General features: G+C 40.3%; 2 protein-coding genes across 2 annotated transcripts; one reads left to right on the top strand and one right to left on the bottom strand.

Annotated features, from left to right (window-relative positions):
- Window positions 1-18: 18 nt before the first annotated feature.
- On the top strand, window positions 19-6,681 carry bpnt1 (bisphosphate nucleotidase 1). Its single transcript, XM_089022124.1, has 9 exons — window positions 19-770; window positions 1,148-1,269; window positions 1,839-1,943; window positions 2,194-2,301; window positions 2,697-2,745; window positions 5,511-5,602; window positions 5,700-5,897; window positions 6,065-6,170; window positions 6,272-6,681. The coding sequence occupies exons 1-9, from the start codon at window positions 728-730 to the stop codon at window positions 6,421-6,423; spliced, it is 975 nt and encodes a 324-aa protein (XP_088878250.1). The 5' UTR covers window positions 19-727; the 3' UTR covers window positions 6,424-6,681.
- Window positions 6,682-7,069: 388 nt separating this feature from the next.
- On the bottom strand, window positions 7,070-17,891 carry LOC148883927 (phospholipase B1, membrane-associated-like). Its single transcript, XM_089022315.1, has 34 exons — window positions 17,285-17,891; window positions 17,063-17,123; window positions 16,932-16,966; window positions 15,698-15,782; window positions 15,557-15,608; window positions 15,365-15,439; window positions 15,198-15,258; window positions 14,986-15,044; window positions 14,208-14,281; window positions 14,081-14,124; window positions 13,901-14,009; window positions 12,785-12,836; window positions 12,623-12,703; window positions 12,500-12,565; window positions 12,333-12,433; window positions 12,037-12,118; window positions 11,834-11,938; window positions 11,463-11,558; window positions 11,312-11,383; window positions 11,119-11,196; window positions 10,954-11,014; window positions 10,789-10,847; window positions 10,652-10,719; window positions 10,519-10,562; window positions 10,329-10,428; window positions 10,170-10,221; window positions 10,014-10,094; window positions 9,124-9,189; window positions 8,957-9,051; window positions 8,806-8,887; window positions 8,611-8,715; window positions 8,445-8,540; window positions 8,295-8,369; window positions 7,070-7,495 (listed from the first exon to the last, which is right to left on the bottom strand). The coding sequence occupies exons 1-34, from the start codon at window positions 17,340-17,342 to the stop codon at window positions 7,226-7,228; spliced, it is 2,700 nt and encodes an 899-aa protein (XP_088878441.1). The 5' UTR covers window positions 17,343-17,891; the 3' UTR covers window positions 7,070-7,225.
- Between the last annotated feature and the right edge of the window lie 693 nt (window positions 17,892-18,584).

Here is an 18,584-nt window from a genome sequence, read left to right as displayed (position 1 = left end):
TATTCCAGCAGTATTGGGACACCATTTTTTCCCTCTGTCCTGCAATTGACCAATCCAGGCTGTATTCTGCCTCTTGAATGTCAATCGGAGAAACCAATCAGAGAAAGACACAAAGTAGCCCAATTTAGCTCATCACTTTCAGGAACATATTGCATACCTGTCAACCTTGGCTAATAGCTTCCCTTACAAATGATTACAATTCCCGTATAAAAGTTGTAGTATGGCGTATATTGTTTGAAATGATAAAATAAAATGCTAACACAAGCGGTTGAACGTGCATGTTAGGAAGGGCCGTGACAATATTAGCGATCTTCTTTTCGGCGGTAGTATTGTCCTTGGTTACCAGCAGTTAAGATGAACTGGATTTGAGCTAAAATGGTCTTTGGAAGATCGGTTCACAATGTTTTATTATTTTTCTTTCGTATAAAAGTTGTAGAAATGATTAAAAACGTATACAATACGTGGAAAACGTAGAAGTTGACAGATATGATGCTTTAAATTAAACAAAATGTAAAATAAAAATTGAAAATATACCCATTGTGGGACTATTAAAAGGCTTTCTGATTCTGATTTTCCTTTCAGTTCATCAAATATCCACTAGAGAACAGTGTCGCATTTTCCCTTTGCAAAGCGATTGTTTAAAACGAGAGTTAGTACTTTTCCTTCCCACTCCCCCTTCAAATCGCAATGAACAGCGTTGAAAGGGACATGTACAAATACTGTATACATGCCATCATACTTCCTAATGTGTTCACGGAACTTAATTAGTGGTGAGTTGTGATCTTAAGTATATTTTTAACGACACAGAGAACCTCGAGTCGTGGTGTGCGTTCGATTTGGCTTCAACCGGGTGTCCCTCCTGGCCCTTTTTGTTTGTTTCTGGCTCCGTTTACAATTAAGTATAAAACGGGATTATAAATGCGAGTTGCTTGTTGTGCATGCGCCCACGCGACTGAGTATTCATCAAAACCTTGCATTAGTGTTCCGATAGCAAACGCACATTGCATTCGAGCTTCCCCTCCCACCTCAACAGCTGTCAGTCGACTCTTGCACCTTTTGCCGTGTCTGCTTGGAGAATGATGTTACTTTTGCATGTGTGATTGGCAATTTTAATGGTATGTGTCATTTGAATGCATTGCTCCTTCAGCAATGTCTGGGAATCCTGCTGTGGTACTTCGCTTAGTGGCCTCGGCTTACACTGTGGCCGAGAAAGCTGGCGACATCGTGAGAAAAGTGCTTAAAGGTGGAGACCTCCGCATTGTGGAAAAGGTGAGGGATTCATCCACAAGCGTGTGCGTAAAATGCATAGCTGTCAACCGGCGTTATTTCGCCGTATTCTGTACGATCTTTTCACTTTTTTAGACGTGTACGGCAGACAAGAAAGTTTGTACGGGAAACGCACTAAATGTTAAATAAGCAAATAAGTCCAAAAGAAATGTTTCGCCATTCGGGTGAACACGAAAAAAGGGAGGTCGACCACCGGGAAAATAAGTCCGTGCGAAAAGTCTCGAAAAGAAACAAAAGTTCCGAGAGACAATTTCCGGTCAAGTGGAATTTTATTTTGAAATCAGATAGATTAAACATTTTACTGTGTTTATTTCGCCGTAATATTCATATTTATCAACATTAGACATCGTAAGACACCCAAAAAACCCACAATGCTCCACAACAAAAAACATACTTGATTATTGCGAGAAATAGGTTGTAACTTGTTAAAAGTATTAACATTTACATGTGAAATTTTGTTAATAAAATTGCGCAATGAAATATTACACACGCATATGTTTTTCTTTTTCTCAGTAAGGAAAAGTTGACTAATTTGTCCCCGTTTCACGTAGGATGGTGCAAATGATCTGCAGACACTTGCGGACAGACTTGCACAGCGGAGCATCTGTGCGTCACTGTCCAGACACTTCCCTAAGGCCACCATTATTGCAGAGGAGGTGAGTGTTTTTCCTTTATGTGTCCTTTGGCATTGCACGTCTTGTCTCCTGATTATCCCCAAATTCCATGAACTGTATGTTCGATAATCATAGACTCTATCATGCCCATATATGTAAGTGTGAATCGTCCCCCGGTGCTCAGTCCAGGCTGAAAGGACCCCACCTCTCTCTCACCTGATCATACGATTCATTCTCATCCACCACAACATTGATGACAAGCTATTGAGACAATATTTATATGACTATGCAGGAACTTTCAGCTGAGGAGATTCCTGAGGATCAAATTGAAAACGGGGAGGCTGAAGAAATCCTTCAAAAAGTCTGTCCATCTGAATATAGCGCATTGAAAGAAGAGGAGGTAAGAACTGTGTCGTGTTCATGGCACCCTTTGTCTGTACTGAAATGTACCATTTGACCTCGAGGAATTCAAAAGTGGATAGTTTTTGTGACGTTGCCTCCTTTCTACACCATCACAATGGGTTTGAAGGGGCTTAACAAAGTGTCATAATTGTAAAACGAAAAATGTGTCAAGGAGACAAATGATACTTTTGAAAACGTGCACACCAAGCGCTACGGCCGAACGCAACTCAAGTGTTGTGATCAATTATTTCGAAACTTTTTTTTACATTGACAATTGTCTAAATACACTCACGACATGTGGCCCTTGTGGCATATGTTAAAATCGGTGCATCTAGCGGACATTACGCATATCTCCTCCCCCCCACCCCTGTTTTTATCTTCTCAAAATATTAGCTGGTTGTGTGGGTGGACCCAGTGGATGGCACAAAGGAGTACACTGAAGGTGAGTCCACTTTATACAAAAGCTTAAAGGACAAAGCTTAAAATACCCAAAACACGCAGTATGATATTTTTAGTCAAATGCAAAACACCAATAAAAATGACTTAAAGTATTCAAAATCTGCAAAAATTTGAGCTGCGAATTGGGCATTTTCAGAAAGTCCCGCCCCCAGTTAGTGACGTCGCGCCAAGACGTCTTGCATTGCTGGAGAATCAAAACAATGGCTTCAGATTCGGAGAATATGCTTTCTTGTTACACTTCCAGTTATGAATATGATTCAAATAGTTCTGAAGAAGAAAGCATACATGTTTGCAATCGATTAAAGAATTTATTTGTGCCATTTTGAGGCAACATTGGAGGAAAATCTCTCACCAAAAAACAGAGGCACAAAATGGCGACCTCCTGTGGCTACCTCCGTTTCCACAGGCTGATAAATTCCTTATATGGCGCTTGGACGCCCTCTTCTGGCCTACTGGTGGCTTTTGGGTGCAACACGAGGTCCCCAGACCAAACAAGTCCAGCAAAATACATTGACGTGATGGAAGGACCGCTACAATGCGTTTTTTTTATGGTCAAGGGCGGTCCTTTAGTGACGTAACGTACGAACTTTTCACCAACTCAAAAACAAGACTTCCTGAATATTCAGCGCGAGTCTTAAAACGTAAAATATAGCTATATGCGGTGACATCGGTTGTCCTTTAAAGGACAAAAGGACAACCGACGCCTTCGGACAAGTTGTGTCCATAATTTGTAAAATTACTTCAAATGACTTCTGCTGAGCGGATTTTACAAAGATTCCAAAGCATGTAGCTATATTTTACGTTTTAAGACTTGCGCTGAATATTCAGGAAGTCTTGTTTTTGAATTGGTGACGATTCCTGACGTCACGTCACATTGGGAATTCCGCCCATGATCGAGAAAGCTACACAATGCATTTTGAGTACTTTGTTTGGTCTGAAAACTTCGTGTTGATCCGTGTTGGTGGCAAAATTAGAAGGAAAACACCTAAATAACGCGATGGTGAATCGTTGTGTGTTGCACCAAGACTACAATTTCATTCTAGACACACAAATTCCCAGGAGAAAAATCAGCCCATTTCCAACGGAGCTTTGACGCCATCTTGTGCATTTTCTGGGACGCTACATTTCATCCAGATGCCTCAAAATGACACAGTATTACTTCTTTAATTGATTGCAAACATTTATGCTTTCCTCTTCAGAACTATTTTAATCATATTCATAACTGGATGAGGAACAAGAAAGCATATTTTCCGAATCTGAAGCATTGTTTTGATACTCGAGCAAGGCAAGACGTCTTGGCGTGACATCACGAACAAGGGGGCGGGACCTTCTGAAACTGGCCACTTCCGGGTTCAATTTGAAGTAGTTTTTGGAGACTTTAAGTCATTTTTATTGGTGTTTTTCATTTGACTAAAAATATCAGCCTGCGTGTTTTGAGTATTTTAGATGCTATAAAACGTTTTTCTGATGTCAGTTAGGAAACCAAAAAAATGGTGTCAATTGTCCTTTAAATGTAATTTATTGGTAGTACATAACCAAACATCGACTTCAGTGTGTTAAAAGTAAACATTTGATGTTCAAATTTATATGTTTGAATGTTCTTGCCTATCTTTGTAATTTGTGGTTTATGTATTGTTCATTATTTACAGTTTACATTGCCACTTATTATCAATGCGATTCTATTCCTATACTATTAATATATGTTTTGGATATTTTTGGTAATAGTTGTATATAATAGGCAAACTATTTTAATTGGGGAAAATGCACACAAAAAACATGTTTCTTTTATATAATTTTTCATTACAGTGATACCTCAGTTCACGGATGCTTTAGCTTACAAACTTTTTACCTTATAAACATAAAATTCGCGACAATATAATCTTGGCATACGAACTAGTTTTTGGCAAACGAACCAAACCGCACGGCCGAACAGCACCGCGGTGGCTGGCGGACTAATTTTCATCACCCCTTTCCTTGAGTGCATACGTGGTTTGTTATCAAGGATACATTTGCTATTATGGGACTGAAAAAAACCCCATCACAGGCTAGCCGAAGAGGACATAAAACAAATTTACGGTCGAGCAGAAGAAGGAGATCATCGAAAAACACGAACGAGGTGTGCGTTTGTGTGACTTAGCCTCCCAGTATCAATATACAAAGTCAACCATTGCTATGTGTGGCTAAGGGTGTTTCTGTGGTGTCTAAGCAACGGTCTCAGGCAAGAGAAGAGGTTGAAAAACTGCTGTTGATTTGGATTAACGAAAAGCAGCTAGCAGGGGACAGTGTGTGAGGGTATTATCAACGAGAAACTACGGCAACTTCACTTGGAGATCATCAAGAGGCAACCTGGAAGTTCGTCATCCATTGACAACAACCATCACAAAGGTAAATAAACGACTTTATTATATAGTACAGTTTATTTCTTGAATTACAATACAATAGCACGTTTATTATTCTTAAAATAAGGTATATTTTGTTCTTTTAAGGCTTATTTTGTAGAAAATTATCTTTTATGGGGACCTCGGAATGGATTATTCTCATTTTTAATGGTTTCTTATGGGATATAATGTTTGGCAGAAGAACTTTTCGCCTTACACACACTTTCTGGGAACCAATTAAGTTCGTAAGCTGAGGTATCATTGTATTTTTTTTCTATTTCCACTATAAATTATATTGCATCATTTAATGAGGTTTTAAATGACCAAAGGTCTTATCCGTCACAATATACTGCACTGTTGTGTACTCTAGGTCTCTTGGATAATGTGACCGTGCTGATCGGAATCGCTTACGCGGGCCGAGCAATCGCAGGTGTCATCAACCAACCTTTCTACAACTATCAGGTCCAAATATTAACAGTCCAGCTTCTCCTTTTATACACAAACCGTCGCCCTTCTCTCCTTTGACGACGCTTCACTCAAGACGCTTATCTCTTGCCAGCTCGGGCCAGGGGCACGTTTGGGAAGAACCATGTGGGCAATGCGCGGGCTGGGTGCCTTTGGAATTGAGATGAAAGAAGTTCCTGGCGACAAAATCATTGTGACCACCACCCGTTCACATAGCAGCCAACTTATAAGTGACTCCGTCAATGCGATGGAACCCCAGGAGGTTTTAAGAGTGGGTGGTGCGGGGAATAAGGTAAGATGGCTTTCATTTTTCTATCCCGCAATAAATGCGGTAGAACCTCTAAAGTTGACTTTGAAGCTCTTGTTTCAATGCAATACATCACATTTTTACCAGCAATAGTTTACAAATAAATTGACGGAATCCGATTACTTTTCATGACGGTGTGATGTTTTCTGCAGGTCATCCAGCTCATTGAAGGCAAGGCGTCCGCTTACGTTTTTGCGAGTCCGGGAACCAAGAAGTGGGACACTTGTGCTCCAGAAGTTCTTCTGCAATGCTTTGGAGGCATGAAACATCACTTTACATTCACCAGTTCATTCAATTGAGCATGGACTTCACTTTATAATGTCTGTTTTCTTTTTTTCTTTTTGGGGTATGTCCACCAGGTAAACTGACGGATATGCATAATAATCCGTATCGCTATGATGCTGATGTGAAGCATATGAACTCCGCCGGTGTCCTCGCGACGCTCAGAAACCATGAGTACTACATCAGGAGAGTGCCTCAGTCGGTGCTGCAGGCCCTCAAATCCGACTAATGTTTGTCTGATGTCATCATTCCCGTGTAGTACTTTGACAGCACATTTGGACTTTACCAACACACCCAAAAAAATAAAATGAGCGCTAGGCCAAACGCATCCAGAATTTGTTACTCACTGTATTTTGTGTTGATTGCAGAGTAGAGCGTCAACTGCCAGCTTCATTTGTATAAATAAATAGCTCCTCATAATTTTGTGTTATGAATATTTTCCTATGCACTACAGTAAAGCCTTGGTCCCCCCCGCACCCAAAAACAACAACTATTGTATACATGTATAGTACTCATTTTAATACATTTAAAAATACAAAACAATACAAGTAGTTCTAATCATTCAAATCAATTATAAATTAGGGAAATATATGTATGTGTACGTGTGTAATTATGTGTACGTGTGTATATATGTATGTGTACGTGTGTGTGTGTGTATATATATATATATATATATATATATATATATATATATATATATATATATATGTGTGTGTGTATATATATATATATATGTGTGTGTGTATATATATGTGTGTATATATGTATACGTGTGTATATATATAATATATATGTGTGTGTGTGTGTGTGTATATATATGTATGTATATGTGTGTATGTATATATCTACATACGTGTATACACACACACACACACACATAGATAGATAGAGATGTTTAGATGTATAGATGTATATATAGATATAGATATATTAAAAAACACAAAATATAACTAGCATGTCGATGTCCTTCCCAGTTCCATCTAGTTGTTATGCATGCTTGGATTGAGAGAACGTCATACCCATTTGGTGTATTACAATCCCGTTGCTTTCGTATCTCCTGAGAACTCAACCTTGCTTCTCTTATGTAGCACGAAAGACCACCCAAACGAAGCAGCGGTGCTTCCCACTAGTAAACTAATGACTCCCACCACCAGCGGAACCCACAGGGGCTGGGAGGGCTCGCACGGGTGCACCAATGCGTTTGTAGTAGTGCTCGATGACGTCGACATGGGGACAGCGGTTGTGGTTGTCCAAAGTGGGCGAGGTGCGCTGTTGACTTTGGTGAAGATGAAGGGACTAGCCTGTTGAAAATGTCATAAGCAAATATTGAACAACTTGTTAAAAGGGTGTTTTTAATGCCACTCCTTTTGTAATTACACTGTCAAAACAAAGCAAGCAGCATTACATTACAAGGTTTCGCGGTGATCGTCATAGCTTTAGAAGTGACAAAGATTTAAACACAAATGGACAAGCACCACATATAGATAGTATAACAATTGGTATTGGTCTGTGTAGGCTCTCAGTCGTACAGGAGTGGTCCATCGATGAAAAGGTTTCTTCAGCAGACATTTGTACTTCCTTGAAGGTGTCGGACGTTTCGCTCCTCATCCGAAGCGCTTCATCAAAGAAGTACAAATGACAGCTGAAGAAACCTTTTCATGAATTGTCATTGGTGTATATATACTTTAGAATTAAATGATATGATGCACGGATTGTTTCCAAACAATTCTCTGCAGTCTATTGAATTTTGCTATATTTTTACAAAAGTCTGACTTTACAAAAATGTTTTATTATTGTTTTTCAAGTACTCTCAATTTGATTCTATATATTTTGCAAACATGGTGGTTATTTTTCCTCTTCTGAAATTCTTCGTCTCCATTTTCTTTTACGTAATCTGTATACAAACGGTATTTTTACAATTTACTTGTATTCCCTTACCGTTTTTTTTATTATTCTCTCGCACCTTTTCTTATTGCGTGATATGTAATATAATCAAAGTATCTTGTCGTTCTTATCTCACGGACCAGCTGCTGATATCAGAGTTGACCTGACCTAAAGTCAAACGAAATGATCAGTGCGTTCTTTGCGCTCATGCCGTACCTCAGTCGGACAGTGAATCTTGGAGCGGTCATAGGTGAAGTTGTTATAAGCTTGTTTCCTGCCTACAGGCTCCAACTGTTTCAAAAATTAAAAAAATGACAAATTCACAATAAAATAATTGAAAGGAATCTCAATGAGTGAACTACGCACCATATTATTCCACAGCGCTATGGCCATCTCGGCGTTAGCTCGCTCGCTGATGTGAAAACAGTCCACCGAGAAGAAACTGGTGTCGGCCTCTCCTTCCTTGACCAACAATGGGAGAGTTTACTATTTGAATTTATTCTTATTGTTTGCCCACATCAAATCGACTTACGCCCACGTAAGGGATGAACGAATTGTGTAAAAATGGCTGAAGAACAACGGCAAAGTCTTCTTTCCCGTCATAACGTGATCCCGAAATAAGATGACGGATTTCAACCTGTGAGGAGAGCGGGCGTAGTTCAAACGACATAGCTCATTTTGTCGTTATTTATTTTACAAAGACGAAAAAAAAGTAGTTTTCAATGACCTGGTATTCAAGATTGATTTGTTTCATTTCCTCCATCTCCGGTGAGTTTTCAGATGGGTTGATAATACACGGACAGCTCATTCTGCATAAAGGAAAAAGAAAACACTCTTTGATGTTCAATTAAAGGAAATTTGCCATTTTTGAAACAAACCTCTGAAGCAAGGAGCATCCTAGAGTGTTTTTCTTGACTTGTTTCAACGTGTCGATCTGCATTATCTCCACCAGATTGACCAATAGCCTTGGTACCTGCGCGTGTACAAAAACAGGCCTGTTTTTCAAGCAGTGCAGTGGAGGACTTGTCATATGAAGGCAACTTACGTCTTTGTAAAGTGTGTCTAACGCCAGCATCAGATTGCGACTGTAATTACCGGGTGACAGATTGTTCTGCAGAAAACACAAAGTTTGAGTTGCATCATCAACGATGCTTGCGGCATGAGCATGTAGGCGAGTGAGATCTCATTTAACACTGCATGTCAAATTATTTCACAACAATGTCAGAGATGTTTGTTGGGACACTGTGAATAAAAGCTCGAGCACATGAATATTGTCTTTTACTGCAGGCAGGGAACACTACCATAAATGACCGACGTCCAACCTCTGCAGCCCTCTGCCAAGCTATTTATTGAGAGTATGTGCGAATTTAATTGATACATTTGTAAAACATAGTCGTCTTGATTTGAATATCACGCCTCAAGCACCAACATCCATAAACCAACAGTACGTAGTCATTTTAATGGGTTTCCATGAACTGATAGATTTGTAACCTGGCTAATGAGCTCTTCTTGTGAAGGAGTTTACCATGTCCTAAATTAAGCCCAAGGCCAGATTTCCTACCTGAGGATGACAGTTTCTACCTGAGGATGACAGTTTAACAGGCTGTCTGTTCACCTCAGACTGACCCCAGATTTTCGGTGCTTCCATTGTAGGCCTTGTGTTCCGCCAATTTAGCATACAGCAACATGAAACTTTTAAATATGATCTCTTCCATTCTTTCTATTCTCTATCAAACATCCTGTGAAGCGGTCAGTGTGCCTGGGTAGGTGGATGGTAACAGTTCAAAGGAGCTCACCAGTCAATATTAGTTTTTGTGTGTGAACGATAGCGTCTGTGAAAGCAATTATATTTGCCTATTTGTGGCAGGCACTTGTTGGAAGTGGCGGATACTGGCACAGATGCCTGGAAAAAAATGTGTGCGATTTTACACTTACTTGATCGGTGCAATAGTAGCACAGGTCATTTCCCCCGACAAATATTGTCAAAAGTTTCCAGTCTTTGTCAAAGTCCACTTCCTGTATGGCCACAAAACAATTGCGGCTCAGTAACGACAACCATACAAATGCTAGTCATTTAGTTAGCGTTCTGACCTTGTGTTCTCGCATGGCCTTGATGAGAGTCTGGATTTGGTTATGGATGTCCCTGTGACAGACCAGATGCAAAAAATACTGGAAAATGGCTCCAAGCTTAGAGGTACAACAGCGGTCTTTCGTCTGATCATGTTCGCCCAAGTCAACGTGAGCACGTACGAGGTCTGGGCTCCTCCGGCAGCCATGTTGAAGCCCTTCTGCCTTGAACCTTGGCCTTTTGAGAACCCCTTCAGAGCCGAGTTGAACTTCCTTAGGATGTCTGTGAAGACGTATAGAAAAAATTGTGTTCTTTCATGGATAATGATGTATCCATCCATCTTCCGATCTTATAGTCCAGTGATGAACCTACTCGGTAGAGTTGTAACAGTTTCTAGAGCTCGGTCTCCCCCAATGCTGCAGAGTCAAAAACAACAAGCTAGGAGCGTTCGTAATGAATTATCAGCCTGGCGGCCAATCGTCATTTTGACTTCTGTTGACCATACCTCCAAGATACGCCTTTGTATTCTCGGCTGAGCTCGAACAGATTTTTTGCTTTAGCACCACTGCCAGCCTGTGTGAACATTAAAAGTTATCAATCAGTGTGTACTTTCAATCGAAAATCCAAAGTCAGGCCACCGACCGTAACGGAATCTCCGACCGCCGCCACCACCTTGATGTCTGCTGGTCTGAGCTTGTGAACTATCGACATAAGAACAGAACGTAGTGAACTCTTACAGACTGCTTCCCTCTATAATGATCACTTGTGATTTTCCGCCTTGATATGTATTTCCATCGCGGAGCTCACCAGATGTTGGCACAGAGTGAGAAGGAGCAAGATCCATGCAGGAGAAGTCGCTTCCCCAGTTCTGGAGATGATGCAACACTTAGTATTCATAGACCCTCAGGTTTATAACCCACAAAAAGGTGACAAAGTCTACATGTTGGATGCAGAGAAATTTCAAGTCCTTACTGTATTTGGTGCCGGTTTTGGCGGAGAAGTACCATATGTGTAATTGCTATTGCGATAGGTACGGATGAATGGGGACGTCTGTGAAAAAACAAATGGAATGACCTGCAGTCACGGTCCAAGCAGCTCGTCGCTTACTCATATCCCCAACCTTGATTAAAATGAGGCTGATGACAAAATACATCTCATGGCCTACCTTGGAGGGACATTTCAGTTGAAGGTTGGTACTGAAATCCTGCATGGACGTTTTGTTTCCGAGAGGCTCTAGCTGGAAGGCACAAGACAGAGAAAAGGGACAAATGATTACCATCTGCACCAATTAAGTGTGGGGCATCATGGGTTGTTACCATGTTGTTCCACAAGGAGCGAGCCATCTGAGTGTGGGCCTTCTGGCTCAGGTGGAAACAGTCAGCACTGAAGTAAGAGCGATCGGGGCGGCCGTCCTGGAACAGAAGCAATGTTAAGCGTTTCACCGAGGCCTCGTTGTCGATGTCACTTCCGAATGTTTAGTTGCCATTGCAATGGGGAGGGTCAAAGGGGGTTGTAAGCCAACACATCAAACAAGATGGTGGAAAAACAAAAGCACCATTTGCACTGGTGATTGCTTAATCTCTTAACTGTGACCGGAAAAATAAGCCAGCACTGTTTTTGATTTGGGAGGAATGTTAGTGCCATTTGACTGTGACAAGAAAAAATTCACCCGACCGTTCTGACTGACCGGTAGTTTAGGTAGGATAATTTCTCTGAAAAAAGGCTGGATGACCACAGTGAAGTCGGGCCGGGTGTCGTAGCGCTTGGACTCCACTAGTTGGTTGATCGTCAGCTGTGAGTCAAAAACGGTTGGTGTGACCGTTCAGTCGCATCAGACGCTTTTCCAGCGTCCTCAAACATCGCAGTTTGATTTTTCTGGCTCCGCCTTACCTGGTATTGCCGATTTAGTTGCTCTAATTTTTCCAGTGAGGTGGAGGTAGACTTTGGTAAGATGACACAAGGGCACAAAATACTGTAATAGGACAGGAAAAACAATGTCAAGTAGTTAAAGTAGTTTCCCTAAATTTCATAATCTGTTGTAGGCTTTGAAAACCTCTCAAGATCATGTGAAAAGATGGAGACTGGACTAGATGGCTAAATTGGAAACATCTCTAGCAAGATCCGTTTCTATTTGTGATCAAGTGTCCCAACATCTGTCTCTGCACCGTTGGGGCGGGTATACTCACTTGACGAGCCATGTGGGGCATTTCAAGGTGGCGTCCAAATGCATTTCTCTCAAGGGGAGAATATGCAGAGGCTCAATCAAGTTGACCAGCGCCCGGGGAACCTGTCACAGAGGCTGTCTATCAAACCCACGCTGGGAAATTGCAGCGACGGTCTGTCTACTTTTTACCTCTTTGTGTAGATAATCCAGGCTTTCTTGGACATTATGGACATAATTCTCCACTGAGTAAAAAAGCTGTCAAAGGGGAAGAGTGAGGCAGGGCGCTCAATTTTGGACGTCTTTGACACTCACCGAATTGTAGCAGTGGTCGCAGATGTCGTTGCCACCGATAAACACCGTGATGACTTTCCAGTCGGATATGAAGTCGATGCTCTGTGTGTTTTAGCGGATTATATTCAACTCTGCAATGTGGAATTTGTGCTGGAGAAAGTTTCGGTTCATTTGGCAACTCACAGAGTCATTCTTCATCCTCGCAACGAGAGCTCGAACCTGAGATAGCAAATCCCTATTAAGAAAAGAAATACGTCAAATTACGCAATGGTCAGGACAAACCATTTTGATTCCAACGACTGAGTTAGCACAACACACGTTCAGCAATGTAAAATAATGGTCACAAAAAGAAATCCAAGATGGTGCCCGAGTCGGGAGCTGTCGGCAAGTGCTCTCACAAGCTTTGATTTTTTGTTGTTGTTAATTTTGTGTAGTTTTTGTGTTTTCTTGTGTCACTTTGAGTTGTTGTGCGTCATGTGGAATGGATACAGATTGTTTTTGAAGAAGTTGTTTCATCAAGGGGGAGACTGTGCTGAGCGGTTTGCGCCTTTTTGGCAGCATGAATATGCCAGCACTGTTTTTGATTGGGAGGAATGTCAATGCCATTTGACTGTCATTGCTAGACAGCTGTGGGGCTTTTTTGCGGCTGTAATGGTCAGCATTTTCCATTTTCAGTGGAAAGGTCTATGCTGTTGGACAGTCTGCAACTGGATGAATGCATGGCTTGATGAGAAAGCAAAGAGAAAAAAGGACCATCGGCGCAGAGCGCCGATGCATATGTGGAACTGTCGTGGTTTGGAATTGAAGCGGATTTACATGGGACAGGAGATGTGAGACAATCTCTTTCGTCAATGGATGCTATAGCTTTGTGTTTCCTTTTAAATATTTAGCTTGTCGCAGATGTGGACATTTCACCATGACATCCCTGATCCACTGGTGAAAAGGACACTTTATCCTCTCCTCTTGCATCTAGAACTGCTTCATACAACAAAGAAGTTGCAGAAAGTGCTTAAGACTGAAGACTGTGTATTTTGTATTGTGTCACATTGTTATTTAGTTTTTGTTGCTTTTCTGCCTTTACAGCAGGTCCTGTATTTTTTTACTACTTCCATCAATTTGCTGTTGTAAAATGTAATTTTTTTCCACTGCGAGACTAATAAAGGCTAATCTTATCCAATCCAATATTATTTATCACAAATAATAATATGCTTTAATAAGATGCCATCTATCCGATTGTTTCCTCGCCAAAAACACATAACAAAATGTCTATCCAGCTAACTGGTATCGGGGAGAACTTACTTGCTTTTTGCCCCGGCCACAGCCTGGTTGAGAAAAGCCTGAGGGGTGTGTTGTTTCCCCTTCCCAACAGAGTAACCCGTCACGTTGGCATTAAAATGCTTTAATATATCTATTAGAACCAAGCAAAATAGTTTGAGTGCAAGTTTTGAAAATATGTTCAGACTCATAAAACAGACTCACTGGGAAAAGTCGTTACAGTTGTGAGGTTTTCATCTCCGCCGACACTGGACAAAACATTGAAATATGGTCATTAGAAGCTTAAAAAAAGTAAATAATAATAACGTAAAGACAGCAAAGTGTCAAACACCTCCAAGATAAACCTCTGTACTGGGTCAGGACGTCCAAAACGTTTGTTTGGCTTGATGCAATCCCGTTTCCTGCCTTACACCCACAAAAAAAGAATAAATAAATAAATAAATACATAAATTATTATTATTATAACATGTAAAAAACAGATTAAGGTTATAGTTATTCATTTTTACTATTCATATCAATTGTTATAAATCAGGGGCGTCAAAGTAATTTTTGCCACGTTCCACATTGAAGTTACGGTTTCCTCTTGAGATTCGTTATGAATTTGGAAAATCCATTAGAATGCTTCATCTCCTCCACACATTACATTCAGAACGCACAACAAATTAATGAATAACTAGTTTTCAAACCTGTAGTCAAGAATAATGACTGTTATTATGGTTTACATGGGACAATTAGAAATAATAATAATAATAATAATAATAATAATAATAATAATAATAATAATAAGCGCCTTTCAAAGCACCCAAGGTTTGGACTTTAGCAAGCATTATAGAATTTCACAAGTTTGATTTGCTTTGGCGGGCCGAATGAAATGATGTGGCGGGCCAGATTTGGCCCCTAGGCCTTGACTTTGACACCCGTGTTATAAATGTACAGTTGAGTCTTTCAAAATGAGCCAAGACCATTTCCTTAAAATTCATGATTCTCAAATAGAGCCGTTTAAAAAAAAGTCAGCTATTTTCCTTGCCACTTAACACAACTTGTCACTGTCCGTTTTTTTTTTTCAGTCACCGATTGTCAAGTCCTAAGCCACAATCGGATTTACTCACTGTCAGCGAGTCTCCCACCGCAGCAACTACGCTGATATCGCCCGGCCTCAGCTCATGCACTGATAACACACAAAAGTTCAACATTTCTCAAACGCGCAGCACACATGTTGGAGATTTGACCGGCCCGTAAACGGCTAACAAGATGATGTGAAAATTCTATTTTTGTAGATGATCATAGTAAATATTTAAACAATCACGCCTTAGCCGCTTACCAGAGTCGGGTGTAGAGTCGGAAGGGCCGATGTCCTCACAACGCATGGGTGTGCCGAAGTTCTGCATGGGCGCACACAGCACATCCAGAACGGGAAAGAAATAAGACGCCCACGTCGTCGCCCCAAAAGCTCCCATTTGACTTTGAGGGACATAAAAGGTAACTTACTCCATAAAGGAGAGCAGAGGTGTCACTGACGTGATTTGGAGGAGAGTTTCCCTCTGACCTCAGAAAGGGACGGTCCTTTAAAGATGGGATGGAGAAGGAAGATGGAGAAAGGTTATGTCGAAATCTGACATTGTGCTAAAAATCTGTGTGCATATGGAATGTAAGTTGCGTTCGACTGGTTCCCCGGCATACCGGATTGCTTTCAAGGTAGCGAGAGGTCTCTTCTGCTTGCTCCAGCAGTGTGCTACAAACGGAACATTTCAAGGTGAAATTGAAATTGAAAGCAAATTTGGTTTGAGATGCTGTTGTTTAATTTGAGAGCATTTTGTTCACCTCTCTCTTCCCAGGTGAGAGCCATTCATGAGTTCTTCTTCCAAACGAGGATCAAGAAGTGAAGGATTGAATGTGCTCATCAGCTCTGGTGGTGAGGAGGGGACACTTTCATAATTGTCATCAAATAGTGAGTAGTTTTACTTTATTTGAATGTTTTACATTTACACTACATCAACAACCATCACAAATGTTAATAAAATGACTTTATTATACAGTACAATTTATTTAATTACAATACAATAGGACATTTATTATACATAAAATAAGGTATATTTTGTGTTTTAAGGCTTATTTAGTAGAAAATTGTTTTTTTGGGGTCCTGGAAACGGCTATTTCTCATTTTTAATGGTTTCCTATGGGAAATTAATACTTGGAAGACACACTTTTCGCTTTACACACACTTTCTGGGAACCAATTAAGTTCGTAAGATGAGGTATCACATTATTATTATTAATAATAATATTATTATTGTTATTATTGTTATTATTATTATTGTGCCGAAGAGCATTTTATATTTGACTTAATAGTGTACACTTCTGGGTTGAGTGACCGCTAACACGTCTGGCTGCCGCTGCTCACCCGCAGGAAAAAAAAAACCTCTTGTGCCTGTAAAGTGTCCTTGAGAGTTTTGAAATGCGCTTATGAATACAATTTATTATTATTATTATTATTATCTCTCATCTCATTTTCCGTACCGCTTATTCCTCATTAGGGTCGCGGGGGTTGCTGGAGCCTATCTCAGCTGTCTTCGGGCACGAGGCGGGGGACACCCTGAATTGGTTGCCAGCCAATCGCAGGGCACACAAAGACATACAACAGTCACTCTCACACTCACACCTAGGGACAATTTGGAGTGTTCAATCTGCCTGCCATGCATGTTTTTGGAGTGTGGGAGGAAACCGGAGGACCCGGAGAAAACCCACGCGGGTCCGGGGAGAACATGCAAACTCCACACAGGGAGGCCGGACCGGGACGCGAACCGGCGACCTCTGCACTGTGAAGCCGTTGTGCTAACCACTCGACTACCGGGCCGCCTATTATTATTATTATTATTATTATTATTATTATTATTATTATTATTATTTATTATAAAAATGTACTTTGATCTGTTTCATTCATAAAATATTTGATCTGTGCCATTGCATCTGCTCATTCTCAGGTCAAATGTTCTGACGGGTCATTAAAATGTGCACATTTCTTGAACGCAACAAGGGTATGCATGTTGAAAATGTACCTTGAAGTCTTGTTGGCATGGGGGACGACTCGGTGCTGTGTGGATGAAAAAAAAAAAAGAACCAATACATCTTGTTTTAACCGCCAACAAAATAATTATGCTAATAAGGATATTGATTCAAAACAACTCACCTGAGCCTATGCACTCCATTAGCGTCTACAACTGCAAAGTCTTCAGGCCTTACAATGTTTACTGAACACACAAAATTACATATGATTATGAGCATACTAAATATTTCGTAAAATGCCCGTAATAACATTCACGGGAGGCTTTTTTTAAAAATAAGATTCAAAGTACGTAGTAAGGAAACACAATATAATATCATATTTAAATTATACAGTATGTATCCTGACCTGTTGCCCAGGAAAATTTGATGAAGGTGGCTACAACCAACAGTGGAAGCATCTTCATGCAAAAAAGAAATCAATAGATCCCAATATTTTTGTGTGCAAAAGTTAATACGAATGGATCGTCTCCCGCAAAGTCCTTCTCCGTAGCTGACTGTCAGGTTATTGTTTCAGTGCTCTAATGTCTATTATCAGTTGTGTCTGACCATATAGTAGATGATTGGTCTCATAAATATGCCCAAAGGGGGCGGGCCGGACTCAGTTGTTCAAAGGACATGATTGAAGTGTAGTGAAACAATAAACTCTTCTTCGGCCCCCCATGAAAACGTAAAAATGATCAATAGTGAAAGTGGACTAATCAATTATTGCAATTGCGGTATCTTATTTCCGTCCTTGTGTCGCAAGGTCGTCATAAAGACAGTGGTAAAAACATAGGCCAAAAATTAATATTCAGTTGTTGGATAACTTTGTGTTCATTTAAGAGCAACACAATAAAATTGAATCTGTTAATGTTTTTTATTATGCATTTTATCCTTTGTATCCAGAGATGAGAAGATTGCATTGCATATAAAGTCACATAGAAATTATTGGATATATGTGGATAATTGACTTTCATTGTGTAATTACGACAACCGCGTGGGAAACATTGTTAAACACACCCAAATGTGTCATTGGAAGGTTATACAAAAGTAACAAACTATTTAAGAATGCCAGTATACGTCGCTATGAGGCTTTGTCTTGTTCTGGACTGCTGCCTTGTCACTTTCCCAAGCGGACTGTTTGACCTTGAGTGTTCACTTCCTCGCATCGCGCCATGGGGCAAAAGTGAGAAAAGTATTATCTTTATTATTCCTTATCTGTTCACATCACTTGATGTCGTCACGTCAGATTACACCAGACTTTTGTGTTCTGTGCATTTTTTGAGTGCAATCACACGTGTCTGCATTCAAACACAGCTATAAAATAATTTCCCCCATCTGCTTACACTAGTGATGCTCTGCCATCATCACTTGCGACTCTTGTTTATTTGCAAGGCTAAAGGAGAGTAGATGATTCAGTATTTAGCAAGAAAGTCATTGAGATAAGCTATAAATTACATGTATTATTATTATTATTATTATTATTATTATTATTATTATTATTATTATTATTATTATTATTATTATTATTCGATCGGTTTGCATTTTATTGTGACTGCAACGTCATTGAGAGGTTGGGTCCGAAAGACACAACGATGCTAAACAATAACGTTAATGGTGTATTAGCACATCATACGCTTGGGCCACTTGTCTCAAGGTAGGTGAAG

The sequence above is a fragment of the Hippocampus bargibanti genome, linkage group LG19, assembly GCF_051943395.1.
Source record: "Hippocampus bargibanti isolate YZ-2025 linkage group LG19, ASM5194339v1, whole genome shotgun sequence".
Taxonomy (NCBI): domain Eukaryota; kingdom Metazoa; phylum Chordata; class Actinopteri; order Syngnathiformes; family Syngnathidae; genus Hippocampus; species Hippocampus bargibanti.
Note: the sequence above shows the minus strand (reverse complement) of the source record. Positions and strands in the feature narration are given on the sequence as shown.

What these genes read in the sequence shown, in the direction of transcription:
- LOC148883927 (XM_089022315.1), bottom strand. Translation starts at nt 17,342, where the DNA reads ATGAAGATGCTTCCACTGTTGGTTGTAGCCACCTTCATCAAATTTTCC. An exon ending in AATGGAGTGCATAGGCTCAG is followed by an intron (nt 16,967 to 17,062) that starts GTGAGTTGTTTT and finishes TCATCCACACAG; the next exon opens with CACCGAGTCGTCCCCCATGC. An exon ending in TAGCGCTGTGGAATAATATG is followed by an intron (nt 8,370 to 8,444) that starts GTGCGTAGTTCA and finishes TTTTTGAAACAG; the next exon opens with TTGGAGCCTGTAGGCAGGAA.
- bpnt1 (XM_089022124.1), top strand. Translation starts at nt 728, where the DNA reads ATGCCATCATACTTCCTAATGTGTTCACGGAACTTAATTAGTG. An exon ending in CACAAAGGAGTACACTGAAG is followed by an intron (nt 2,746 to 5,510) that starts GTGAGTCCACTT and finishes TGTGTACTCTAG; the next exon opens with GTCTCTTGGATAATGTGACC. An exon ending in TGGGTGGTGCGGGGAATAAG is followed by an intron (nt 5,898 to 6,064) that starts GTAAGATGGCTT and finishes TGTTTTCTGCAG; the next exon opens with GTCATCCAGCTCATTGAAGG.